Consider the following 27,112-nt stretch of genomic DNA (forward strand, 5'->3'; position numbering starts at 1 on the left):
GTGCTGGGAAGTCTATTCTCGTCTATGGCTTCTGACACTGTGAATACAGGCCGGCTGCAGCACACCGTGTACCCCGCGCAGCAGACACACCGAGCCGCACTATGCCCTATACGTGCACAGCCAGCTGCAGCCTGCAGCCTAGTGTCACTGTGAGAGACGCCTCACACCAGTAACAAGCTCCGCCCCGCCCGTCAGCCTCACTGCTGATTGGCTGCACGAGCTGTCAGTTCGCAGCTGCCGGACCCGGGCTGTGCCGTGAGAGGGGCGGGGATGGACTAGCTCCTCCCTCTGCCGAATCTCAGAGTCTGGCGGGCGGCGCAGTGCTGTACTGCTCTCACTGAGGGGTGACCGCCAGGAAGGAAAAGGGTAGAATTGTTGTTGCGCCCCCCTGTGTCGGTGCGGTGTCTGCTCACTGCTTGGTGCTGCTGGGCGTACTCCGGGTCTTTGTTGTGGAGCGGGCTCTGAGCATGCCACTGGCTGCCATTCATCATCTCGCTGCTCCCCATTGTAGCCCGTCTATGCTGCTCCTAGAAGTGACCTTCCCTCCTTGCTCCGACTACTGCTCCTAACGTGGAGCTCTCCGGTGTGCCTGCCTGCACCGTGCCAGTCCCCCCTGTGTGCTCCCGTGTAGTGCCCGGCTACCTCCCCACCTCTAGCCCTGACTGGCACCGCTGCCGGCTTCCCCAGTGCCCCTCCATTCCACTGGGCTCATAACATGGCTTCTTGGATGACCTCAAGACTCGTCTTCCAGAAAACTTCAGCAGAGTGAGCCCCCTCTCTGGATACCCGGTGGGCAACTTCCAGGATTGGCATTGAACAAAGACCGTACAGAATCCGAATCCGTCCAGGAAGTGCACGAAGATGTCTGCCCCAAGCAGGTTCAAGAAAGACAAAGAAATTATTGCTGAATATGAGGGCCAAGTGAAAGGTAAAGCTAATGGGCACTGCCAGAGGGTGACTGCCTGGTGGGGTGGCAGAGGGTGAGAGCTTGCCTGGTTGGGTGGCAGAGGATGGGCGCCTGCCTGGTTGGGTGGCAGAGGATGGGCGCCTGCCTGGTTGGGTGGCAGAGGGTGGGTGCCTGCCTGGTGGGATGGCTGAGGGTATGTGCCTGCCTGGTGGGGTGGCAGAGGGTGGGTGCCTGCCTGGTGGGGTGGCAGAGGGTGAGAGCTTGCCTGGTTGGGTGGCAGAGGATGGGCGCCTGCCTGGTTGGGTGGCAGAGGGTGGGTGCCTGCCTGGTGGGGTGGCAGAGGGTGGGTGCCTGCCTGGTGGGGTGGCAGAGGGTGAGAGCTTGCCTGGTTGGGTGGCAGAGGATGGGCGCCTGCCTGGTTGGGTGGCAGAGGATGGGTGCCTGCCTGGTTGGGTGGCTGAGGGTGGGTGCCTGCCTGGTGGGGTGGCTGAGGGTATGTGCCTGCCTGGTGGGGTGGCAGAGGATGGGTGCCTGCCTGGTTGGGTGGCTGAGGGTGGGTTCCTGCCTGGTGGGGTGGCTGAGGGTGGGTTCCTGCCTGGTGGGGTGGCTGAGGGTATGTGCCTGCCTGGTGGGGTGGCTGAGGGTATGTGCCTGCCTGGTGGGGTGGCAGAGGATGGGTGCCTGCCTGGTTGGGTGGCAGAGGGTGGGTGCCTGCCTGGTGGGGTGGCTGAGGGTATGTGCCTGCCTGGTGGGGTGGCAGAGGATGGGTGCCTGCCTGGTGGGGTGGCAGAGGATGGGTGCCTGCCTGGTGGGGTGGCAGAGGGTGTGTGCCTGCCTGGAGGGGTGGCAGAGGGTGTGTGCCTGCCTGGTGGGGTGGCAGAGGTTGAGTGCCTGCCTGGAGGGGTGGCAGAGGGTGTGTGCCTGCCCGGTGGGGTGGCAGAGGGTGTGTGCCTGCCCGGTGGGGTGGCAGAGGGTGTGTGCCTGCCCGGTGGGGTGGCAGAGGGTGTGTGCCTGCCCGGTGGGGTGGCAGAGGGTGTGTGCCTGCCTGGTGGGGTGGCAGAGGGTGTGTGAGTGCCTGCCTGGCCCTGGTGGGATTTCTACAGATGACTACTGGCATATGGTTATCATGTAGAATGCTGGCTGGAAAAAGGCCCCCCAAGATAGAAAGGTTATTATACTCTCTGGACCCTCTTCGTCCCATAGCTGGGTGCAGACCTTGTATAACAATATGGTGGGTTGTGCTATGACCGTCACCTTACTGACTAATATCTGGTGGCTGATGGATGTCTGGCTGACCATCAAGAATAAATGATTCTTTGATTGTTACATAGTATCAGATATAGAGCAGGGGAACATATCAATGTGGGTAAAAGGTAACATTGGGACATTGTTGGTGCACTTCTTGACATGAAGGCTGCAGTACATGGGAAAGCTGTGAGACGCTCCACGGCTGCCGCTTATAGGTGTGCGTTCAATTGCACCATTGCTGCTGTTCATTGGACTATTTTTAGTTGCTGCCTTTAGGAATCCAATGAGAAGCTCCCTGTTTCCCATCCATAGGAATACAATAACTCGCAGCCCAACTGCAGTGCATAGGTGTCTATGTAGTGTCACAGTACGGTTGTACTCCATAAAAGTGTACTGCGTCGCAGTATAGCTGTAGTCCATATTGTGGCACGGAGATAGTCCAAAGGAGAGCAATGAGGTGCATGCAATGGCAGTGAAAGAAGGATGGTACTGAGTGGAAGCATTAGTAGAGTCCACGGTATGAGTTTGAGTGGTGGCATGATTGGAGGCTGTGGGACAACGCAGAACAGCGGCATGACTGCAGGCTGTGGAACAACACAGAAAAGCGGCGTGACTGCAGGCTATGGAATGACACGGAATAGCGGCGTGACTGCAGGCTGTGGGACAACACAGAATAGTGGCGTGACTGCAGGCTGTGGGACGACACAGAACGGCGTGACTGCAGGCTGTGGGACGACACAGAACAGCGGCGTGACTGCAGGCTGTGCGACGACACAGAACAGCGGCGTGACTGCAGGCTGTGGGACGACACAGAACAGCGGCGTGACAACTCTGGCACAGTTGCAGGCCATGTTATGGGACTGCTGTGTAGTGGCACAGTTGCATGCTGTGGGATAGCAGTGTGGCTGCAAGCCATGGTTTTGGGATGACTCTGTATGGTGACGCTCCTGCATGCCGTGGGATGACACTGGGCAGCAATGTGGCTGCAAGCCATGGTATGTGGTCTGCATGCCATTGGAAGATAGTGAGTGGCGGTGCTGCTACAGGCCATGGATGACACTTAGCAGCCGTGTAGTGGCAATTTGTCGTATGGGACGACTATGTGGTGTGCCTGCATGCCATGGGACAACACTGAGTGGCGGTATGGCTATAAGCTGTGGTATGACACTGGGCAGCAATGTGGCTGCAAGCCATCGTGTGAGACGACTCACTATGGTGGTATTCCTGCATGCCGTGGGATGACACTGAGTGGCGGTGTGGCTGCAGGTTATGGCATGGGACGATGCTGAGTAGTGACGTGGCTGCAGACCGTAGGATGACACTGAGTGGCGGTGCGGCTGCAGGCTATGGCGTGGGACGATCCTGAGTAGTGACGTTCTTGCAGACTGTGGGATGACACTGAGTGGCGGTGCGGCTGCAGGCTATGGCGTGGGATGATCCTGAGTAGTGACGTGGCTGCAGACTGTGGGATGACACTGAGTGGCGGTGCGGCTGCAGGCTATGGCGTGGGACGATGCTGAGTAGTGACGTGGCTGCAGACCATGGGATGACACTGAGTGGCGGTGCGGCTGCAGGCTATGGCGTGGGACGATGCTGAGTAGTGACGTGGCTGTAGACCATGGGATGACACTGAGTGGCGGTGCGGCTGCAGGCTATGGCGTGGGACGATGCTGAGTAGTGACGTGGCTGCAGACTGTGGGATGACACTGAGTGGCGGTGCGGCTGCAGGCTATGGCGTGGGACGATGCTGAGTAGTGACGTGGCTGCAGACCGTGGGATGAAACTGAGTGGCGGTGCGGCTGCAGGCTATGGCGTGGGACGATCCTGAGTAGTGACGTTCTTGCAGACTGGGATGACACTGAGTGGTGGTGCGGCTGCAGGCTATGGCGTGGGACGATGCTGAGTAGTGACGTGGCTGCAGACTGTGGGATGACACTGAGTGGCAGTGCGGCTGCCGACCGTGGAACGACATTTAGCTCTGTCAGTCCCAATATGTCGGATTATAGTCCCTTACATATACATTTTCTGCATGTGTCACACATGATGTAAAGTAACAGTACTTGAGAAGACATGAAGTTGAATGCAGGTCACGCGACGAGTGTGAAAAGGAACAAAGGAACCTGGAGAAGTCATCAGTATACCATGGTGAGGGGCTGTCGGGAGCGAGGTGCTTTTCTATGTCACCGAAGATGCTGATCTGCAGCGATTGTGGTTGGTGACGGTGGATATAGTGTTGTAGATATTGTATCTTCTTGTCATGTTTCTTTTATAGTGTTTGTATTCTATTACTATCTGAATGAGCTGCTCTTTACTAATTTCCCGCTGGTCGGCCCCAGTTATTTTAGTAAATGGCTATCATTAGCTGTTGGATCGTTAGTCATTTTTTTCATGACCTTCGTTATTAGTGGTGTGTGCTAGTTATCTGGAAGACACCAAACATATGTTTGCTTTCCTTCATTGAGTACAATGACTCATTTGATTGGCTACAGCCCACTGCTAATTAATGAATACTGCTTTACATACTGTTTTGTATAGTCATTCAGTAATCTTGCATTGATGTTTTTTTTCTTTTTTAGTTTGTCATAGTCTGGATATTGCTTTGTGGTTTATGTGGTCATAGTCTATGGTTTTGGCATACATGACAGTGTGAGGACAAAACCGTAATCTGCATATGAGTAAGTTGTGTTCCTCAGAGCATGCCTGTACTGTCATTTACCGATTTATTGTGCGAATATAAGAAAGGAATGAAATAGAAGCAAAATTCTCCAGTCAAGTGGTCATCTGAGTTCATTAAAAAGCTGAACACAAGCAACAGTTGTGGTAAAATAAATCATTAATGACTGTTGTATTGCTGCATCCCCCTATCCTGCCCACCGGGTTTCTGTCACATTGACTACAACCATCACAGCCCTTATACCCCATGGACCGCTGCAGCCAATCACTGGACTAATATTGAGTTCTTTATTGGAAACTATTGTTTGAGAATCAGAGTTTTAAGGATGTCTAATTAAAGGAAATTGTATGTACCATACTGGTGCTGTGATGCGCAATGAGAACTTACAAATCTGAATAGGTTCCCATACACCCTCCCCCATTTCTGCTGGCCATTATCTAAAGTGTACGGCGTCATCTAGACCCCCCCTCCCTCGTAGGATGGGACACCCATTCTTTTGTCCAGCATGGATAGTGGAGCCAGTGGAGAATGGCATGTCTCTCTCATACAAAACACTGGAACTCTCGGCCAAGCATTCATGTGTATGGGGGAGACGGGAGAACAATCTTATCTGTGTAAGGAGGCCTTAAAGGGTTTGTCCCCAAACTTTGTAAAATACCTAAAATAATAAACACAGCAGGTACTCCCCCCTCCCTGTGTTCAGAGGCGGTTGTGCAACGCTGGTGCAGTAATAATCTTCATTTTATAATAATCTTTATTTTTATATAGCGCTAACCTATTCCGCAGCGCTTTACAGTTTGCACACATTATCATTGCTGTCCCCTTTGAGGCTCACAATCTAAAGTATCAGTATTGTGGCCACAGCGGTACTGTCACATCGACAGCGCGCTTCACAACTGTAGCTAATCGCTGACCTCCGTGACTGTGCTGAGTTAGGCTATGTTCATACATTGCATTTTTGCTGTGAAGAAAAACCCACACCATTTTACTGTGCCAGCACCTGAAATATCATGCACCGTTTATTTTTTTCTTTGCCGATATGACGCTGTTTCAAATTTTCCACATCTCAATTCTTTCGCCATTTTTGTAGTGTTTTTTTACCCATGCAAATGAAAGGGGGAAAAAACACAGCAAAAATGCACATATTTTACATAGTGTTTTCCCCGCTCCAGTATTTGCCACAGATTTCTCTTCCAATACTGAATGTGTGCCTTACAAGGCAAGAGCCAGTGAGCTCAATAACTGGGTACAGCGGTTTTGGAACAGTCCTTTAAGTCTAGTGCTTTATATACTGTACCAGTAGCCCACAGGAGGGTACATAGTGCCATTCACGCATTTAAAAAGGATGTTGCTAAAAATACGCAAGACTCAAATCTGCTAGATGATAAAATGTTTTTTAATACACATTAAAAAAATATATATAATCCTACACCATTCCAGACACAAAGCGCTCATCTAGGTGAGCAACAATGGACAAGGTAAGAGACCACCTAGCAACAATAAGTGAGCTCTCCAAACTTGGTGGGTTGGCTGTAATTGCTAGGCCTGGTGGTACGGGACTCCATCTTGTGTGGTGTGGCTGAGATGGACCATATGTGCTCTGGGCGTTCTCATTGTAAATAATCATTAGTGAATTCTTGCAGCTATTTTTTTGTTCCAGCACCCGGATATTTTCAGGACATTGCTTAGTGTCATATGTATCTTCCCATATTGTGGTATGAGTGCTGATGCATAGTGGGGGCCCATGCCATACCACAGGGCTTATGTCTTACTGCCTATAAGTATGGAGATCTTACAGGGGATGTTGTGCCCCCTCCAGGGGATGCTTTGTACAGCTAGCATCTGTTATTGTTATTTTACTGACAGGTGTTGGGTCCATCTTCTATAGAGCAGTGATTACAGTGGTGCGTCCTGTGACCCATTATTTTTTATCTTTTCTTTTCTTTTGGCTATGACCACACTTCCCTGTTTTATAGTAATTAAAAATCAAAGGACCATTTGGACATGTAAGAAGACCCCCTGAAGAGGGAAAATGCTATAAAGTAGGCTACACTTGGAGACACATAACCGGCCCATAATAAATTATGAGGAAAACCTTAAATGTCACTGCATTGCTAATCCTATGAAACCTTCTAGATCATGTTTTTTTCCAGTTTGCTGCAAACTCTGCAATAGCAATCTGCTCAAATTACTGCATTTTTCAATGCATTTTTGGTGCACAATTGATTGGTTCAGAAATACTGGTATTCTTCACTTAAAATGCAAATGCAACTGCATTTATTACATGTGTTATTTCACGCTCACTATAGCAGCCTATGACCAAGTTCCTAGTGAAGTGTAATTGCTGCATTTTTATTTTTTTGAAGAAAATCATCTGCGTTTAACCTCTCCAGCACAGTGAATGTGAGCCTGTTTTGGACTGTTGGGAAGCATGAGAAAGAGGCAATTGCGTTTTTAAGTGCAGAATCCCAGCGTAGTGGCACAAAAAAAAATGCATTAAAATGCTGCATCAAAAAAGGAGAAAACGCATAAAAAAACTAAGAAAAAATGCGGTAATCACAGCTGATTACTATTGCGTACTTTGTCACCTGCAGGAAAATTCAGCATTTTCTCATTTTGCTCCATAGGGAAAATACAGTTCAGCTCCTTAAGTGCAGTTTTCATAAAATCACATCCCTTTGCTTGAACTGATAAATTGCAGTAGATTTTTAGCCCAACAAAATGCGGTTAAAAATAAAAACGCATCACTTATGCTACGTGAGATTGTGGCTTTAGGTTAATATAACAAGTTGAATGGCAAATCCTTCCAAAAGTGTTCCTGGATTTACTTACAAGTCCAAACAAAAGTCAGTAAATGAAATACTGCTAGCATAATAGCTGTCATGTAGATAATGTATGAGCCGCAGTTAGTTGAAGTGCATTGCAGTGCCATAAGATGCTCTCTACTAAAGACATCTTGATCGAGTACTTGGAAGACTCGTGAAGCCCAAAGTATTAACAATTGTAATAAACTTTGTTCTGTAAGGCCTCATTCAGACATCTGTGAATCATGTACATGTTCTATCTGTGATTTACATGGATAGAGTAGGTACGTATTGAATCTATCATGCCATTCACATGTCTGTTTTTTTTATGTATTGCAAGAGAAATTATGGCGACATGTTGATTTTTGATCTGAGTCACTGAATGAAAATCAACTATATAAGTCTCTGGATCAGTGACAATCACTGGCAGCACATGGTCACCATCCGTGTGCTGTCTGCAAATTACATGGTAATGGATAGGACAAGTTTTGCAATTTTTAACTGCTTTTTATACATGAAAATCACTGATGGTAAAAATTGACACACTGACAAAAATCGGGCTAAAACACTGATGGCACTTAGTTGCTTGAGAAATCTAGGAAAAAAGTTGCCACTTCTGTAGTGAGCTTATAGCCTTATCTAGGCCATATTGAGTATTTGGTCAGTATTTCAGATCAGTATCTGTAAGCCCAAACCAGGAGTGGGTGATAAATACAGAAGTGGTGCATATGTTTCTGTTAAGGTACCGTCACATTAAGCGACGCTGCAGCGATATAGACAACGATGCCGATCGCTGCAGCGTCGCTGTTTCGTCGTTGTGTGGTCGCTGGAGAGCTGTCACACAGACAGCTCTCCAGCGAGCAACGATGCCGAAGTCCCCGGGTAACCAGGGTAAACATCGGGTTACTAAGCGCAGGGCCGCGCTTAGTAACTCGATGTTTACCCTGGTTACCAGTGTAAATGTAAAAAAAAAAAAAACACTACATACTTACATTCTGGTGTCTGTCGCGTTCCCCGGCGTCCGCTTCCCTGCACTGTGTCAGCGCCGGGGAACGCGACAGACACCGGAATGTAAGTATGTAGTGTTTCTTTTTTTTTACTTTTACAATGGTAACCAGGGTAAATATCGGGTTACTAAGCGCGGCCCTGCGCTTAGTAACCCGATGTTTACCCTGGTTACCAGTGAAGACATCGCTGGATCGGTGTCACACACGCCGACTCAGCGATGTCAGCGGGTGATCCAGTGACGAAATAAGGTGCTGGCCTTCTAGCTCCGACCAACGATGTCACAGCAGGATCCTGATCGCTGCTGCGTGTCAAACACAACGATATCGCTATCCAGGACGCTGCAACGTCACGGATCGCTATCGTTATCGTTGTTAAGTTGTTCAGTGTGAAGGTTTTGGCTTACAGATACTGAGGTAAAATCCTGATCAAATACTGAACATGTGAACGTGGCCTCAGACAACAGTGAATCTCTTATGTTTTTGATCAGTGTCTTTCACAGATTACAATGGCTACAATGGTCCGCCAAAAACCACTGCAACGTGTCCATTTTAATTTATTTCAAATCACATCAACCAGATCAAAATCACTGATGAAACAATGATGGTAAAAACTGACCAAACACTGATGGAAATCACAGACGACTGAAGCCTAAGGGTACCGTTACACTAAACGATTTACCAACGATCACGACCAGCGATACGACCTGGCCGTGATCGTTGGTAAGTCGTTGTGTGGTCGCTGGGGAGCTGTCACACAGACAGCTCTCCAGCGACCAACGATGCCGAAGTCCCCGGGTAACCAGGGTAAACATCGTGTTGCTAAGCGCAGTGCCGCGCTTAGTAACCCGATGTTTACCCTGGTTACCATCGTAAATGTAAAAAAAAAAAAACAGTACATACTCACATTCCGGTGTCACGTCCCTCGCCGTCTGCTTCCCACACTGACTGTGAGTGCCGGCCGTAAAGTAAAAGCAGAGCGCAGCGGTGACGTCACCGCTGTGCCCTGCTTTCCGGCCGGCACTCACAGTCAGTGCGGGAAGCAGACGGCGAGGGACCTGACGGACACCGGAATGTGAGTATGTACTGTTTTTTTTTTTTTTACATTTACGATGGTAACCAGGGTAAACATCGGGTTACTAAGCGCGGCCCTGCGCTTACTAACCCGATGTTTACCCTGGTTACAAGCGAACGCATCGCTGGATCGGTGTCACACACACCGATCCAGCGATGACAGCGGGAGATCCAGCGACGAAATAAAGTTCCAAACGATCTGCTACGACGTACGATTCTCAGCGGGGTCCCTGATCGCTGCTGCGTGTCAGACACAGCGGTATCGTATGGATATCGCTGGAACGTCACGGATTGTACCATCGTAGCGACCAAAGTGCCACTGTGAGACGGTACCCTAAGAGATGTGTTCTGTGAGGACAACTTACATAGGGTAGTGGGCTCCTAGAGAAGTCACTTGTTTGTGCTGGCAGATCAGTCACATTCAGTGTTCCCAGTTAGTTTTGTTCTTGTTCATTTGCTTTGTGTCATTCTCTTGAAATGACAAGACTGATATCTTTGATGCTTGTGACTTCAAAACCCAGTGTGTGTGTCACTCAATGGCAGCCAGTGTGTTTGTAGAGGCACCTCAAAGGTGAAGGAAAGGTGACTTCTCAGAAGATACATGAGCTGAGCAGGCTCAGGCATGTACATGGTTGTAGGTATGGGATAACATGTTATTACTCTGTTTTTATTGCTGGAAGACTTATAATAAGCAGTTAAATGTGATTGGGTCAGTGCACTCTTTTTTTAGATACATTAGAGTGGCTCAGAAACAATGCATCTGTAAAGATGGTGCATGATGGTGTGGGCTTCAGAGAAGCTCATGGCGTCATCTGGCCCATGGGCCAACAGCTGGAGCGCTCTGCTGTGTATTGGTATAAAGTAATGCTGAACAGAATAGACTGACTCACTGGAATAGGAAAACAATGTATCTCTGATTTCATATACATAGGCTTTGGGTTTATCCAAGATGTATTGGCCGGAGATAGAGGCACACAATAAAGAACATACATTTAGGATTAACTATCCTATTTCCGTTCTTTTTCCATTCTTTAAACATTTTTATATAGCCCAAGAGCGTGGATAGAAGCCAGGAAGTCGGGATGCTCAGCTCATGCCAAACACTGTGTAAAAGCTTGACAATCTACGAGTGAGTGGTGGGATCACATCCAAGTACAGCTTTTATATCAGCATTTGCATCAAGTGTTTTCCATTTTCTCCTTTAAGATAGCAAATGTGCATTTTCATGTATATAATATTTTTAGCAAAGTGAGTATGAGGAGCATGAGGTGCTTGTTGGGCAAATGTGGAGCATTTTTTCTTAGCTAAACTTTCGGACTCCGTTTGCTTAGAAGAAAAAGTTATATTGAGTATAGCTGCCCCTTCTGATCTATGTTTGGGGCAGATGGCTTCTGATACTTCAAAGCTAAACTGTGTTGACCATATGTCTTAAAGCAAAAAAAAGGCCGCTGTTAACACAGTATGGGTCTGTTGTCACACACAGCAGGGCATAGGTGTCACTTTCTATCATATGGCTCAGCGAGTGAACAATATCCAATGGCATCGACGTAAGTTTAAGTCATGCATGGCATCATGGATGATGAAAATAGGAAGTGATCATAGGTTTCCTGAGTAAGATCCAGACAAGCTCCTTCTTAACATTCGATTTTCTGAGTCACTTGTTTCTTTATAATACTTATAAAAAAAAACATCCACACATTTTATAGCTATTTTAATCTGTTTCTTTTGGTAATATTATGATTCACCCAATGATCTATATGAGATTAGTAATGGTTATGCAAGGATAAAATAAATAAATTGGAAAGATTCATTGATAGCCACCTAGTCAAGTAGAAAAGGAAAAATATTTTAAGACCATAAAACACCAATTAGTTTAGGCAAGGAAAATGCGTGTTTAGGTTGAGAGGCTGTTGATGTGGGTAAGCTGTAAGAAAACCACCGCAATCTTACAGTTAGTCAGGCCTGTAGTTGTGCTTTCTTTCACCGGGCGACACAAGATTAAATGTACTGCCCTCAAAAATCATTAATCCTTCATATACATGACTTTCATTTAAAAAATCTCAATTTGCTGTTGCTGAGACTGTCATTATTTGGAAATGTAAAAATCTTCACCTTTTCAAAAGCGTTATGCTCTAGGCGTGACATTTGTAATTGGAATCCATGACGTTGTCATCTGTCTTCTTGTAATGATTTAACACTACTTTTCTAGAACTCTTCAGACACTAGAAAGACACCCAATTCCCAATTATTCATGCTGAATTTATAAGATCTTCATTATTTGGTCATCTTAAGGAACCCATACACATTAGATGACTGATGGCCAATCGTTCAGCCGACAGAGATCTTGAAGGACTCTTCCATGCACAGAAGCGCTTATTCGGATGAACACTCCTGGGTTCTCTGAGAATGCTGCCAATAGATATCTCAGCCAGAGACTTATCCCCACGAGAACTAGGCGATCGGCAGTATGAAATCGCAAATGCTGATCAACATCAACCCTGGCCATCAGTTGGCCGACGTCCACATGCATATCAGAATGTTGGTTAATTGATATCGGCAGGTGCAGTGGTCATTAGTCTAAAGTGTATAGGGGGCTTTAGGGTAGGTTCACACTGTGTCTTTAGTTTACAGTGTGCATGGTCAGTATAGATGCTTCTGTCCACCTTGGGGGGACCCATGATATAAACATATGTGGCATGGTATATGGTTCTTTGTAGTGGCCCTCTGCATAGTAAACCGCAGTGTGGTGTGCTTTACTATACAATTAAACAGTGTACAGTCACATTCTGGCCAAACCGAGCATGTGGTGTTCTGATGAATGGTTACCCATGGCAATGTCACATTGTATGTCGGGAAAAGCTCCCAATGTATACTATAGTAGGCTATGCGCACTGAGCCTTAACAGCATTAAATAAGGATTGCTCTAAAACGTTAAAAATATTGAATGTGTGATCATTTAGGGTTCATTCTCTTGGCAAAACCATGCAGAGTGTATTATGGACTGTGTGCTGCCATATTCTGCCTATGCACATGCCTCAAGTATGCAACATGCATGCTATTCATCTTTCTAAAAAACATGTTTAGGAATATTTGTGATATCGTTTTTTTTTATTTATTTTTTTACAAAATGACACTATACTCTATTATGCAAAACGTATTCTTCCAAGAATGTAAACCATCAGAATAAGACCAGTGTAGACATGATGTATATGAATTATGTATTAAAACTATAAAATTATGCTCAAGTGTAAGCTCTTTAAGTAAATTAGATGCGTAGTCAATAATCTGCTTTAGTATATGCTTTGTACCAATTATTGTTTTACTGCTGGATAAAGGGAGTCTTGTTCTAAGATTGAATATGGTAGTGGGTCTGGCTGGAAGCAATATATTATAATTGATAATTGTGTGTTTTTCATAAATCACAAGGCATAACGCTCCCAGTCTACCTGTACTTGTGCTTCTGATCCATTAATCATGTCGATGAAACTATATGACTTTCCTAAGCCGTGATGGATGTCTGCTTAGTAGGTATAAAATGCCTTGCCTTAGGCAATTCTATTTATTGCTCGTCATCACCTGACATAGGAATTGTATGTTTGGTGTATCTCAGCCCATGGATTTTTCAGTGGGTGATGCCTCTAGATTTAATTGAACACTTTTTCATTAGGTTTCATACACTCATTGCAGAGTGTTTTTTTCATCAGTAATTTGAAGCCAAAATCTGAAGTGGACTTGCTTTGTATTTCCCCTGTGTTTAAGATCTAGTTCAGGCTTTCAAATCCTGATGCAAAATACTGACCAAATCCGTAGTGTGAATGAGGCCCTTGTGCCCATTGTCAGTATTTCTCTCTGGACACTGAAGCCCTTGTACATTCAGTCCTGTCCTTCCCTGCAGCAGGGTTGTGTGCAGAAACAATCCCACTTGGATGTTCCTGGCGGCCGAGCAGTTGGCAGGGTGAATTGAACACAAGAAAAGTACTTGATTATTATTTTTCAGGCATTGCTGTTTGCCTGTGAAGGTTTTGTTGTCCTTGCAGTGATGTGATAATGAGACATTACATTTCCAAGGTAATACTTCCTTCGGTGTTGCACTGTGTTGATGTGTACGGGAGCGGAGAAATCTACGCTGCCGCCACACTTGGTTTTAGTCTATTTTTAAAGACAAAGCAATTAGGCTTGATGTAAATATATCTGTGAGTCAGAAGCAATGTCGGAAAATGTTGGCCATGTGTCATGTCTTGTGTATCAGGGCTAATAAATATAGTACATTTCTCTATAGATATTTATTCTGACGAATGCTTATGCCTTTACTATTATCATACATGCTACGCATTTCTTTTATGTACTTGATTGAAGAAGTGATTCAGTGCAACAGTGGTCAAAATGATTCTTACTTAGGACTATGAGCAGTTTGGCTACCATTTTATTGCGTTAAAGTAGCCCAAATAAAAACTGAAGCAGCTTTGATTAGAAATATCCTAGTATTATTCACCCAGATCCTTTTGTCTCCATAAACCTACTGTCTGTAGGAGAGCAAGGCGAGTGAAGATTAAAATAACATACCGTATATACTCGAGTATAAGCCGACCCGAGTATAAGCCGACCCCCTAATTTTGCCACAAAAAACTGGGAAAACTTATTGACTCGAGTATAAGCCTAGGGTGGAAAATGCAGCAGGTACCGGTGAATTTCAAAATTAAAAATAGATGCTCCATACCATTCATTATGGCCCCATAGATGCTCCACATAAAGCTGTGCCATATATAATGCTCTGCACCGTTCATTATGGCCCCATAGATGCTCCATAGAAAGCTGTGCCATATATACAATGCTCTGCACCGTTGCCCCATAGATAGCTGTGCCATATATATAATGCTCTGCACCGTTGCCCCATAGCTGTGCCATATATATAATGCTCTGCACCGTTGCCCCATAGCTGTGCCATATATATAATGCTCTGCACCGTTGCCCCATAGCTGTGCCATATATATAATGCTCTGCACCGTTGCCCCATAGCTGTGCCATATATATAATGCTCTGCACCGTTGCCCCATAGCTGTGCCATATATATAATGCTCTGCACCGTTGCCCCATAGCTGTGCCATATATATAATGCTCTGCACCGTTGCCCCATAGCTGTGCCATATATATAATGCTCTGCACCGTTGCCCCATAGCTGTGCCATATATATAATGCTCTGCACCGTTGCCCCATAGCTGTGCCATATATATAATGCTCTGCACCGTTGCCCCATAGCTGTGCCATATATATAATGCTCTGCACCGTTGCCCCATAGCTGTGCCATATAGTGCTCTGCACCGTTGCCCCATAGCTGTGCCATATAGTGCTCTGTACCGTTGCCCCATAGCTGTGCCATATAGTGCTCTGCACCGTTGCCCCATAGCTGTGCCATATAGTGCTCTGCACCGTTGCCCCATAGCTGTGCCATATAGTGCTCTGCACCGTTGCCCCATAGCTGTGCCATATAGTGCTCTGCACCGTTGCCCCATAGCTGTGCCATATAGTGCTCTGCACCGTTGCCCCATAGCTGTGCCATATAGTGCTCTGCACCGTTGCCCCATAGCTGTGCCATATAGTGCTCTGCACCGTTGCCCCATAGCTGTGCCATATAGTGCTCTGCACCGTTGCCCCATAGCTGTGCCATATAGTGCTCTGCACCGTTGCCCCATAGCTGTGCCATATATATATAATGCTCTGCACCTTTCCACCATAGCTGTGCCATATATATAGTGCTCTGCACCATTGCCCCATAGATGCTCCACATAAATCTGTGCCATTGCTGCTGCTGCAATAAAAAAAAAAAAACACATACTCACCTCTCTTGCTTGCAGCTCCTCGGCGCCATCTTCCCGGCGTCTCCCTGCACTGACTGATCAGGCAGAGAGCGGCGCGCACACTATATGCGTCATCGCGCCCTCTGACCTGCAGTCAGTGCGGAGAGACGCCGGGAAGATGGCGCGACGCCCGGCGTGTGGAACGAGGAATAGGTGAATATGCGATACTTACCTGCTCCCGGCGTCCCGCTCCTTCCCCCGGACAGCTGGTCTTCGGTGCCGCAGCCTCTTCCTCTGTCAGCGGTCACCGGCACCGCTGATTAGAGAAATGAATTATGCGGCTCCGCCCCTATGGGAGGTGGAGCAGCCTATTCATTTCTCTAATGAGCGGTCCCACGTGACCGCTGAACAGGGGAAGAGCTGCGGCACCGAAGACCGTGGGACGGGCAGGGGGAGCGCCAGGAGCCCCGGAAGCAGGTAAATATATGACAGTGCTCACCCGCCGACCCCACCACCGATCATGACTCGAGTATAAGCCGAGAGGGGCACTTTCAGCCCAAAAATTTGGGCTGAAAATCTCGGCTTATACTCGAGTATATACGGTATATAGATAGATAAATAGATATAGATAGGTATAGTTTTAGTTTGTGAGATATATTTATATTAACTGTTAAATTTAAAATGCAGCTGTTTTTGAGAAATTTCCCTAAGTATTTTGCTGAGATCCTATAATGCCACTCCACCCCCTCCTCCCCGGACCTTGCAATGGGGCAGCGGAAGCGTCCTAAGACTGCTTCCGCTGCCCACGTCGGGCATTTTTTTCATAGTATGCGTCGGTACGTCGGGCCGACGCTAGTGTGAAAGCAGCCTAAGGTGTTTGTATTTATTTACATTGCACTGCAAAGGTGTGCTTTGCACAGACCTGGATGCATTTATTAAGAGTTTAAAGATGCCAGTTTGGTAACATGATAATATTGTACTTGCATCATGGTCTTGGCAAAATGATCACCTGCTTGCTATAATTTATATACTAGTAGAATACCCGTGGCTTCGCTCGCGGAAAATATGTTAAATTGTGTGTTATGGTAGCTAAAGTAAAATTTTCAGAGTCACCCTGAAATTGACAGGAGTGCTACAATAAAAAAAAAATTCCACTTTAAATTTTTATTATTTTGGTATTTTACTAATTTGTCGTAACATTAATGTGAACAACTTTTTGTTTTTTTAATTTCAACATTTTTATTGATATTACGTATTCAATACATATTATGTAGTATAAACTATTACAACTGTTCATCCTTTTGTTCAGATGTTTCCATATTCCTTGCTTCAGCCTGCCTTATCCGCTTCTTGTGAAGACGACATTCCCGTTGCTCTGATGTCTCAGCTGCCTCACATTTAGGCCGGTTTCACACGTCAGTGGCTCCGGTACGTGTGGTGACAGTTTCCTCACGTACCGGAGACACTGACCCACGTAGACACATTAAAATAAATGGGTCTGTGCAGATGTCAGCGTGTTTTCATGGACCGTGTGTCCGTGTACAAAACACGGAGACATGTCAGTGTTAATGGGAGCGCACGGATCACACGGACCCATTAGTCAATGGGTGCGTGTAAACACGTACCGCACACGGGTGCCGTCCGTATGCTTTTTTTTTTAAAAGTCATAGGGTTAAAACTGAAACAAATTGTTTCAATACACGGACAGCACACGGACGGCCTACGTGCACACACGGACACGGATAGCTCCGGGACCGTTTCTTCCGGTACCGGAAATATCTGGACGTGTGAGACTGGCCTTAGCCTGTCTCATCCGTTTCTTTTCAAGCCGCGAGTCATGTTGTTCACTTGTCTCAGCTCTTGGACACAATTTTGCTTTCTTAGCTTTTGGATGAACTTGCCCAATAGATGGTCATTTTTTGGGCGGCATTTTAAAAAAACAGTCCTTAGTATTATGACCCTTTAGTATTCACCTGACACTGATAAGAGATGTAATAGGCTGAATAGTAAATACAGAGCAGCCCTCACACAGTATTACTATGACCTGAAGGAGCTCACATCTCAGTAATGAAAACTGCCTCACAGGCAGACTTGTCTAGTTGCCCATAGCAACCAGTGCTCAGCTTTCACTTTACCTCAGCAGCTTCAGTGATGAAAGCTCCTTCTATAGTAAACAATGAGAATCTTGCTATGAGGCAATTTTCGCCTGACCAATATTGCTGCTCAGTAATGATCGTCCGTGTGCGTAGGGTGCATCCATCTGAGTGTGTTTGCATGCGTGTGTGTGTGTGTGTGTGTGTGTGTGTGTGTGTGTGTGTGTGTGTGGTGTGCATGTGGTATTTGTGGGGTGGTGTTTGTGTTGTGTGTCTAGAGTGGTCTGGTGTTTGGGTGGTGTGTCTAGAGTGGTCTGGTGTTTGGGTGGTGTGTTGTGGCATTTGTGTGGTGTTGTGCTTCTGGGTTGGTGTATGTGTGCTGTCTGTGTGATGTTTGTATGGTGTTTGTGAAATGTTTGTGTGTTGTGTGTGGTGGTGCGGCCCATTTAGTAGCGACTCTTTGGTGCCGTCGCTATAATATGTCCCTGTCAGTCACAAGTGTTGTTTTCCCCTCAGCACTTTTACTTTCACCTTCACATTTCTCCATTATATGTATAGGGCCTAACGTCGGGGGCCCCAATCTCATGATGGAGGGACACTAGCGAGATTTAACATGTGCAGTATTCTGCTCCTGTGGGTGGAGAGGGGGCGTGCCAAATTTCACCCATATCGGGGAAGAACTGGATTTGTATTGATCGGGCTACTACAGATTTCACATTTCCCCATTACATGTATAGGGCCCAGCGTTGGGGGCCCCAATCTCATGATGGAGGGACGCTAGCGAGATTTAACGTGCACAGTATTCTGCTCCTGTGAGTGGAGAGGGGGCGTGCCAAATTTCACCCAAATCAGGCAAGAACTGTAGATTTGTAATTATAGAGCGGTCTACTACAGATTTTGAGAAATATATATATATATATATATATATATATATATATATATATATATATATATATATATATATATATATATATATATATATATACACACACACACTAGATTGTGGCCCGGTTCTAACGCATCGGGTATGCTAGAATATGCATGTCCCCGTAGTATATGGACAATGATGATTCCAGAATTCGCGGCAGACTGTGCCCGTCGCTGATTGGTCGAGGCAACCTTTATGACATCATCGTCGCCATGGCAACCATTATGACATCTACGTCGATACTGTGCCCGTCGCTGATTGGTCGAGGCCTGGCGGCAGACTGTGCCCGTCGCTGATTGGTCGAGGCAACCTTTATGACATCATCGTCGCCATGCTGTGTCCGTCTCTGATTGGTCAAGGCCTGGCGGCCTCGACCAATCAGAGACGCGGGATTTCCAGGACAGACAGACAGAAAAACCCTTAGACAATTATATATATAGATTATTTTTGATTACGTTGAATCTGAGATTCTGATCATGCTAAGTACTGGACAGCAAATTTCACTATTTTAAGTCCTAAGTCCCTCTTTTCTTTCTGAACCCTTCTTGCTAATTTTACCCATGTATTTTATCATGATAGTTGATCTAATAAAAATAATTTTTTAAAAGTATTTTTCTAGCTTCACTCCTTTTTCCTATGGCGTATATTGTCCTAAGGATGTTGTGTACCTTTTTTAAAGCAAGCTTGAGTGATGAATTAAATGGGTAAAATTTACCTTTTTAAAAATCCTCTCCATTCGCAAAAATTTTCTGCTCATTACCTTGGTTACCAGCCACCTCTGCAGTCTATCAGAAGTGTAGGAGCACAATCTTACAAGTTCTTTGGCTTAGAGCCACTGCTCACTGCATCCAGCATCATTCATTCTCTCTGTGCAGCCATGCTGCTGACCCGATCTGACAATCAGTCAGGTACCATCTCCTCACAACAATCTCAAAAACAAACGCGCACATGTAAGGTGGGTGGCCAAAATACAATAAAGTAGCGAATAATGAGATATATTCTTATTTCTACCATTACATGTGTAAAATGGATATGAAGAAGGGCATATCGGCAAGAAAAATCCTAAACAAAGAAAACAGAGTTTAAAACCCAATGATATAAAAAAGTATATTTTTTATTAGTTCAATACAATAAAATGAAGTAAAGGTAGGAGTGGAATCAAATGTTCAGGGGACTAGAATTGTGTCCTTTCTAGATCCTTGAACATTTGTTTCCACTCCTATCTTTACTTCATTTTATTGTATTAAACTAATAAAAATATACTTTTTTATATCATTGGGTTTTAAACTGTTGTTTTCTTTGTTTAGGTACCATCTCCTGAAGAATCATCATGAGACAACTCCTTCAAGCAGATTAGGAAATGCTATCAGATTTGAGCTCTGAAGCCTGCAGAATGGTGAATACAGCTCTCTGACCTGTAAAGTGAAGTTTAAAGGAAAATGACAATGGCTCTCACTTATTATTATCACTCTCACACAGGCCTACCATTTGCCTGAAAAGGCCATCATATAAAATTGGTACTGCCTTTTCTTGCAGGGGAAATGCTTTTGTGGCTAGTGCCTCCCAGGCAAAATCAGCTCTTTAACAGGGTTTTGGGAGTTGAATAACGTGTATTTGATGGTTGTATAAGACATGGTTAGGAATTGCTCATGGCAGGGTAGTACATGCCAGAGGAGGTGGTGTGCTGATGGAGATGCGTGGGCTCCGGCACCACTCCTCTTCATCTCCATCAGCCCACCACCTCCTCTGGCGTGTACTACCATGGCATGAGCAATTCCTAACCATGTCTTATACAACCATATTACTACTATCTAACCTTTTATTAAATGGGCAAGAGCCTGTACATATAGAAGTTACATACATCTATTATATATATATTGAATTTATGCACTTTACTTTTTCCTACTGTGTGTATTTACCATATATACTCGAGTATAAACCGAGATTTTCAGCCCATTTTTTTTAGGCTGAAAGTGCCCCTCTCGGCTTATACTAGAGTCATTGTCCCAGGGGGTTGGCGGGGGGTGGGGGAGCGGCGGCTGTGACATACTCACCTGCTCCCGGCAGGGTCCCTGGTTCTCCCGGCGCTGACAGCTTCTTCCTGTATTGAGCAGTCACATGGTACCGCTCATTACAGTAATGAATATGGACCCGACTCCACTCCCATATGGGTGGAGCCGCATATTCATTACTGTAATGAGCGGTAATGGTGACCGCTCAATACAGGAAGAAGCTGTCAGCGCCCGGAGAACCAGGGACATGCATGGACCGCGCCGGGAGCAGGTGAGTATAATGGGGAGGAGGAGCACTGCGCGATATTTACCTGTCCTCTTTCCGGGCACCGCTCCGTCTTCCGCGTCCTCTGCCGTGACGCTCAGGTCAGAGGGCGCGATGACGTGGTTAGTTCGCGCTCTCTGCCTGAACGTTAGTGCAGAGGACGCGGAAGACACAGCGGCGCCGGAATCACAGCAACAGCATATGGGGCAAATATCTCTATGGAGCATCTTATGGGGCCATAATCAGCATTTGTGGAGCATTATATGGGGCAAATGTCTGTATGGAGCATCTTATGGGGCCATAATCAGCGTTTGTGGAGCACTATATAGGGCAAATGTCTGTATGGAGCATCTTATTGGGCCATAATCAGCATTTGCGGAGCACTATTTGGGGCAAATATCTCTGTGGAGCATCTAATGGGGCCCTTATTAACCTTTATGCAGTACTGTATGGGGCAAATGTCTCTATGGAGCATCTTATGGGGCCATCATTAACCTTTGTGCAGCATTATATGGAGCATATTTTAATATGGAGCATCTTATGGGGCCCATCATGAACTGTATGGAGTATTATATGGGGCTCCTGATTCAATATGGATATTCAAAAACACTTAACCTACTGATATCTCAATTAATTTTACTTTTATTGGTGCCTATTTTTATTTTTGACATTTACCGGTAGCTGCTGCATTTTCCACCCTAGGCTTATACTCAAGTCATTAAGTTTTCACAGTTTCTTGTAGCAAAATTAGGGGCTCGGCTTATACTTGAGTATATACGGTATGTGTATACATATACCGTATATGTGTGTATGTGTGTATATATATGTGTGTATGTGTATATATATATATATGTAGATATGTAGATATAGCTCCCCTTATTATATTTCTATAACATGACGTAAAATACTACACACATGATCACAATTCATGTGCCCCCGTGGTTGTCAGTAGCATGATGTATGTTTATAAATCACTAGTCTATGCAAAGTATTCTTTGCCATATTTGTGCTGTCTACTATGTAACTCCATTGTATGTGTGCAGCTTTGTGCCACCATTTGCCCTGATACTTCTTTTAATAAAGGCTATTTTACAATATTTTTGTCTTTCCATTTTAAATCTGCCATTAAACTGGTACTCGTTCCCCCTCCCCCCCTTTTTTTTCCTGCAGAATAAGCTTAAGTTTGCAGGCCTAGATAACAGGTTCCCTATGAAAATTCTTGGCAATGTTTTATGTTTATCCCTAACTCTGGCTTTATTAAAGATAAATATCCTAGATCTTGCAGTTTTCACTCTGGTTATGGGGTGTTTTTACGCTCTTAATTTCCTGTTATTTCAGGAAATCCACTTCTATATTACCCACAGACCCTATCTTTTGTATTGAAGCATCTCATGAGCGTGTGCAAAGGTCAGCTGTCATTTCGCCTATTATGTCTGGTGGATTCTGTGTTACCAGTTTCACCCTGTCATTGTAAATCTGCCTCTTATGATAAGGAAATTGCTGTAAACTCTTCCTGAAATGACTAGAAGTATCACAAATCAAAAATCCCCAGTGGTCCCTACAAAAATGATTTCTAATTTTTTTTTTTTTTTTATTGACGATATGAAAATGATTTAAAAATTGGCATTGAAAAATACAATTTGCTGTAAATAGTTTGTAATTTTCTGATGGCAGATTCCCTTTAATGACTTTAAAAAGTATAAATGCCAAATTGTGAAAAAAATGGCTTGATGAATTGTGGATCATTTCAGTGATGGAAATATTTCTTTATAGTAGTAGATAATGTCTTCCCTCCTGCATGGATGGTTTGTGCAGAAGACCTGGAACTGTGTGTCCTGCCGTGGCCTGTGTAATACTGGCCCAGAGCAGCTCTTCCTGGCCATAGGACTTGCTTTCAAACCTTTCTTCTTTAGCAGGCTACATATTGTATGTAATGTTCTGTTTTAGGACATTTTATGTTGCGGATTGCTATAAATTCCACGTTACTTTCCTAGAAAGTACAATGTAGCCTCTTCTGCCAGCAGGAAATGCCTTCGAAACTCACTGGATTTTATTTCCATGTGAAGGCTTTTGAGCCCAATAACTATTTCTAGGTGACCCTACAAGGACACTATAAGATATTATTCCCTTATTTTCTGCATTAGTATGAACCCAGGCCTTAGGAGTCTGGGAGCACACATGGCTGCATTCCTCACACAAGTGCATGCGAGATGGAATTACTGTGCTTTTTGAGCTGATCTATTCTGACACTTGGAAAAGACTGGCAGAAAGTCACTCTCTAATATTCCCCAGCACCTGCCGTTTTTTCGGATTAGGGTAATTTTGCTGTGGCACATCAGCAGATGGGGCGCACTGCTCTGCTCTTATGTATATGGGATTATGGTGTTATACATGCATGCTTGGACCTGATATCCGTATTAAGAGCTATTTTACAATCCCAAAGGAGGCCATAGAAAATTTGGAGGAAAGCTTCCCGTGTATTTCAGTTCATGCATAGTCCAGAATATACATAAAATGGATTTTTTTTTAACTTGAAGACGAATAGCTGGCTTTGTATGCCTAGTGAGGTATAGAAGATGTGAGCTGCATTGTGGACAACTTATTCCAGCCGACCACGTAGCAACACTCACAGAAGGTGGTGCCTCCTCTGCCCTGGCAACATTGGAGGTCCTTCAGTCCTACAGGTACAGAATTGGTGGTTCTACAAACCATCTGACATTCATCACAAAGACCGTCCGTGGCCTATTGTCTGCGTATTGTTAGAAAGGCCCAGCCTGGGTATTGCAGGTCTATTGTTCTATGGGAAGGTCAAGCCTGTCAGGACCTCTGCTCACTCAGCCCTGAATATCTCCATTTTCATGAACTTTTCAGTGCTGGATGAAAGACTCAGCAGGGCTTGTGGTTTTGTTCCTGATTCCTCTCATTCCGTGCATTATGGCATTGGACAACCCCAAACTAGCAGCTGCTCCTCGGACCATCATTATTCCCGGTGATTTATTCTGCATACCCTTGTGTGTTACACCAGCAGTTTGGCTTAATACAAGGGATGCTTATGCCATTACTAGTTTTCACTGCAAAAGATCATTTTGAGTAAATCCTATAAACCCATCTTTAAGAAAGCCTAATTATTTCCTAATTGTGCAGGGATCTGTCTACCTCCTAGCTGATGTTTGGTAGACATGTGAATGTAGTCCTCTCTGTACCTGGCCATCAGTTCTGCTCTGAGGGCATCTTTTTATTATGTCGGCAGACAGTACAAAATCATTGCTAATGCGGTTAGTCTTGCTAGGCCGCTGGAGGTGATATTTGCTGATATATAGCGGGCTCCAGCTCATCACTGGAAAAGCAAAACAATAGAAAACGAAAAGGGGAGAAATGAAATATCCCATAGACAAAATGTCATGTATTCATTTCAGAATAAGCATGTTCTGATTCTATGTGTAGAGCAATTGCTTCTGATACTAGCAGCCACTGCTGGCCCGAAAATAAAAACTCATGATTGTTAGGGTGCTTTCACTTCGCGTTCACTTGCCCAGTTGGGGCTTACATCCGAACCCCCACAAAATGGGATTCAAACGTATGCGCCAATGGCGCCATAGACTATAATGATGCCGGCAGAGCGGACATGTATGCCAACTGGAGGTGGACATCCAGATGCAGTCTACTAAGTCTGACTGTCCCCTCCAGTAGACGCACACACCCCCGGAAATGATGCATGTCACAACACATGTACACTCTGCCGGCACCATTATAGTCTATGGCCCCATTGGTGCATACGTCTGAATCCCGTTTTGTGGGAACAGGTGCCAAAACGCAATGTGAAAGCATCCTTAAACATCACCTTGGACATGAACATGTCTAATCATGGCAACCACCTGTTTATAAAGACTGGCAAATTTGATGGCCTGCGCTATATCATTTTCTGTTAGTCATCTGCATTTTAGCCCTCTGAGATATGTATTTTTTATAAGATTAATCTCGACGATGAGTCTCCTCTTACAAATCCAGTAGTAAATGTTATAATTCTGATCCTGTAGATACGTTTGTCATATTACTATGAAATAACAGTAGTAACTGGGACAGAGTTCAGGCCGTGTACAATGTGATGTGATAAGTGGGCATCACATGTGAAATGTGGAGTGCGATCAAAGGCATCACAAGTAAATTTGTTTGGACAAAATTATGTCGATGAAAAAATACTAGTAACTGGGACAGGACTTGATCAAATATAGACAGAAGAAAATGCCAGGATCATACTTCACATTTTAACCTGTCTTGACTTTTGCATGATCCCTAATCTTCCAGGGAATCTGTGCGAGTGGCATGATGTAAAGGCAGAGAACTTTATTCCAGCAATCTTTTCACTTACTGGGCTGCTTGGTGCAGTTTTGATAGAATCCCTGTTTCCCTTCTGTAGATGTAGCCCTGGTCAGAATGCCCATCTGTGTATAACCCTGCCCACACCTCTGATTGGCAGCTTCCTGGGTGCACACTATATTTTCACAGCCAATCAGTGGTAGGGGCGGGGTTACACAGATTAGCCTGACTGGCCTGCATGTGAGACCTAGGGTACCGTCACACAGTATCATTTTGATCGCTACGACGGCACGATCCGTGACGTCGCAGCGTCGTATGATTATCGCTCCAGCGTCGTAGACTGCGGTCACACGTTGCAATCACGGCGCTGGAGCGATGCCGAAGTCCCCGGTAACCAGGGTAAACATCGGGTAACTAAGCGCAGGGCCGCGCTTAGTAACCCGATGTTTACCGTGGTTACCAGCGTAAACGTAAAAAAAAACAAACAGTACATACTTACATTCCGGTGTCTGTCCTCCGGCGTCTCAGCTTCTCTCCACTGTGTAAGCGCCATAGCCGGCAAGCACAGCGGTGACGTCAGACGTCACCGCTGTGCTCGCTTTCCGGCCGGCAGGCGCTCACAGTGGAGAGAAGCTGAGACGCTGTAGGACAGACACCGGAATGTAAGTATGTACTGTTTGTTTTTTTTACGTTTACGCTGGTAACCACGGTAAACATCGGGTTACTAAGCGCGGCCCTGCGCTTAGTTACCCGATGTTTACCCTGGTTACAAGCGAACACATCGCTGGATCGCTGTCACACACAACGATCCAGCGATGTCAGCGGGTGATCAAGCGACGAAAGAAAGTTCCATACGATCTGCTACGACGTACGATTCTCAGCAGGATCCCTGATCGCTGCTGCGTGTCAGACACTGCGATATCGTAACGATATCGCTAGAACGTCACGAATCGTACCGTCGTAGCGATCAAAATGGTACTGTGTGACAGTACCCCTAGTCAGGCAGTGATAATCTATTGATAAAGCACTGATTGTATTGAAACTACAGCAAGCTGCTGAGCAAGTAACACATTGCTGGAATCAGGCTTTCTGCCTCTACATTATGCTTCTGTCAGATTATATAGCAAAAACTGTGGTTGAGCTTCAGACCTGATTTACGATCCTTAGCAAAACAATTTACATAGAGCAGATAACCAGTGTGAGAAGAATGTGTTCAGTTTGATAGAAACCAATGGAGTGGAAAACCTGTCTTTTAAAGGAAGTCTCTGTGCTTGGATAACTACGGTATTATTAATTGTTGCTGTGCACTTTTCTCAGAACTCCTAAACATCTGCTCTAATAAAATCTGCTGGCCTTACATCAGCATACTAGCTAAGGCAAGGCACTGAGAGATGACTACAAAAGGACAAGATTCATGAACGCTGCAAACATTCTACCTGTGCACAAGACACAAGAAGTCCTGTGATGGCGTTAGATCAGCCATGAATACACATTGTTTCTAGTGACCTCAGAATCCCTTTGGTGTTCTGTGCAGATTACTCAGGCATTACTTCCATTTTATGCTATTGCAAAATCAAAGCTTTGGTATATAAGTACGGAAGTTATAGATGGTATTGGTGTGAATCAATTCTCAGGATCTGGCTCATCAGCCACGTCATTAATATGGAATCACTGGATGGGAGCCCTGTGAACCGCCTCCTATATCCCAGAATCCGAGCAATCCACGGATACCACCAGGCCGCTCTCAGGCCTCATGTCCATGACAGACCGCATCCTGCAAATGGATTGCTCTTTGGAGAGAATGAAATATTTGTAATACACAGGAATGAACACATGGCTAAACATAATGACTCTTCAAGTTACCTTATTAATTCTGGACTAAGCTTTTAAGTTAAGAAACATTTTTTAAAATACCATTACTCTGTGAAAAATAGTAATGGTCTCTAACACCTTCAACATTTAATCCCAAAATAAGAAAAGCTTTAGAAAGT

General features: G+C 45.2%; 1 protein-coding gene across 5 annotated transcripts in view; it reads left to right on the forward strand.

The window, feature by feature from the left end:
• The first annotated feature begins 236 nt into the window (after nt 1–236).
• Nucleotides 237–27,112, forward strand: part of SRGAP1 (SLIT-ROBO Rho GTPase activating protein 1) — a 182,060-nt gene continuing 155,184 nt past the window's right edge. For 4 of the 5 annotated variants that reach the window (XM_077265163.1, XM_077265165.1, XM_077265167.1 and 1 more), the window contains exon 1: nt 237–928. In XM_077265163.1, coding sequence (XP_077121278.1) covers nt 862–928 — 67 coding nt within the window. In that variant the 5' untranslated portion in view covers nt 237–861. Of the gene's footprint in view, nt 929–4,781; nt 4,831–27,112 lie in introns of those variants that run through there. The other variant, XM_077265166.1, reaches the window with a different exon arrangement.

The sequence above is a fragment of the Ranitomeya variabilis genome, chromosome 5 (genome assembly GCF_051348905.1).
Source record: "Ranitomeya variabilis isolate aRanVar5 chromosome 5, aRanVar5.hap1, whole genome shotgun sequence".
Lineage (NCBI taxonomy): Eukaryota > Metazoa > Chordata > Amphibia > Anura > Dendrobatidae > Ranitomeya > Ranitomeya variabilis.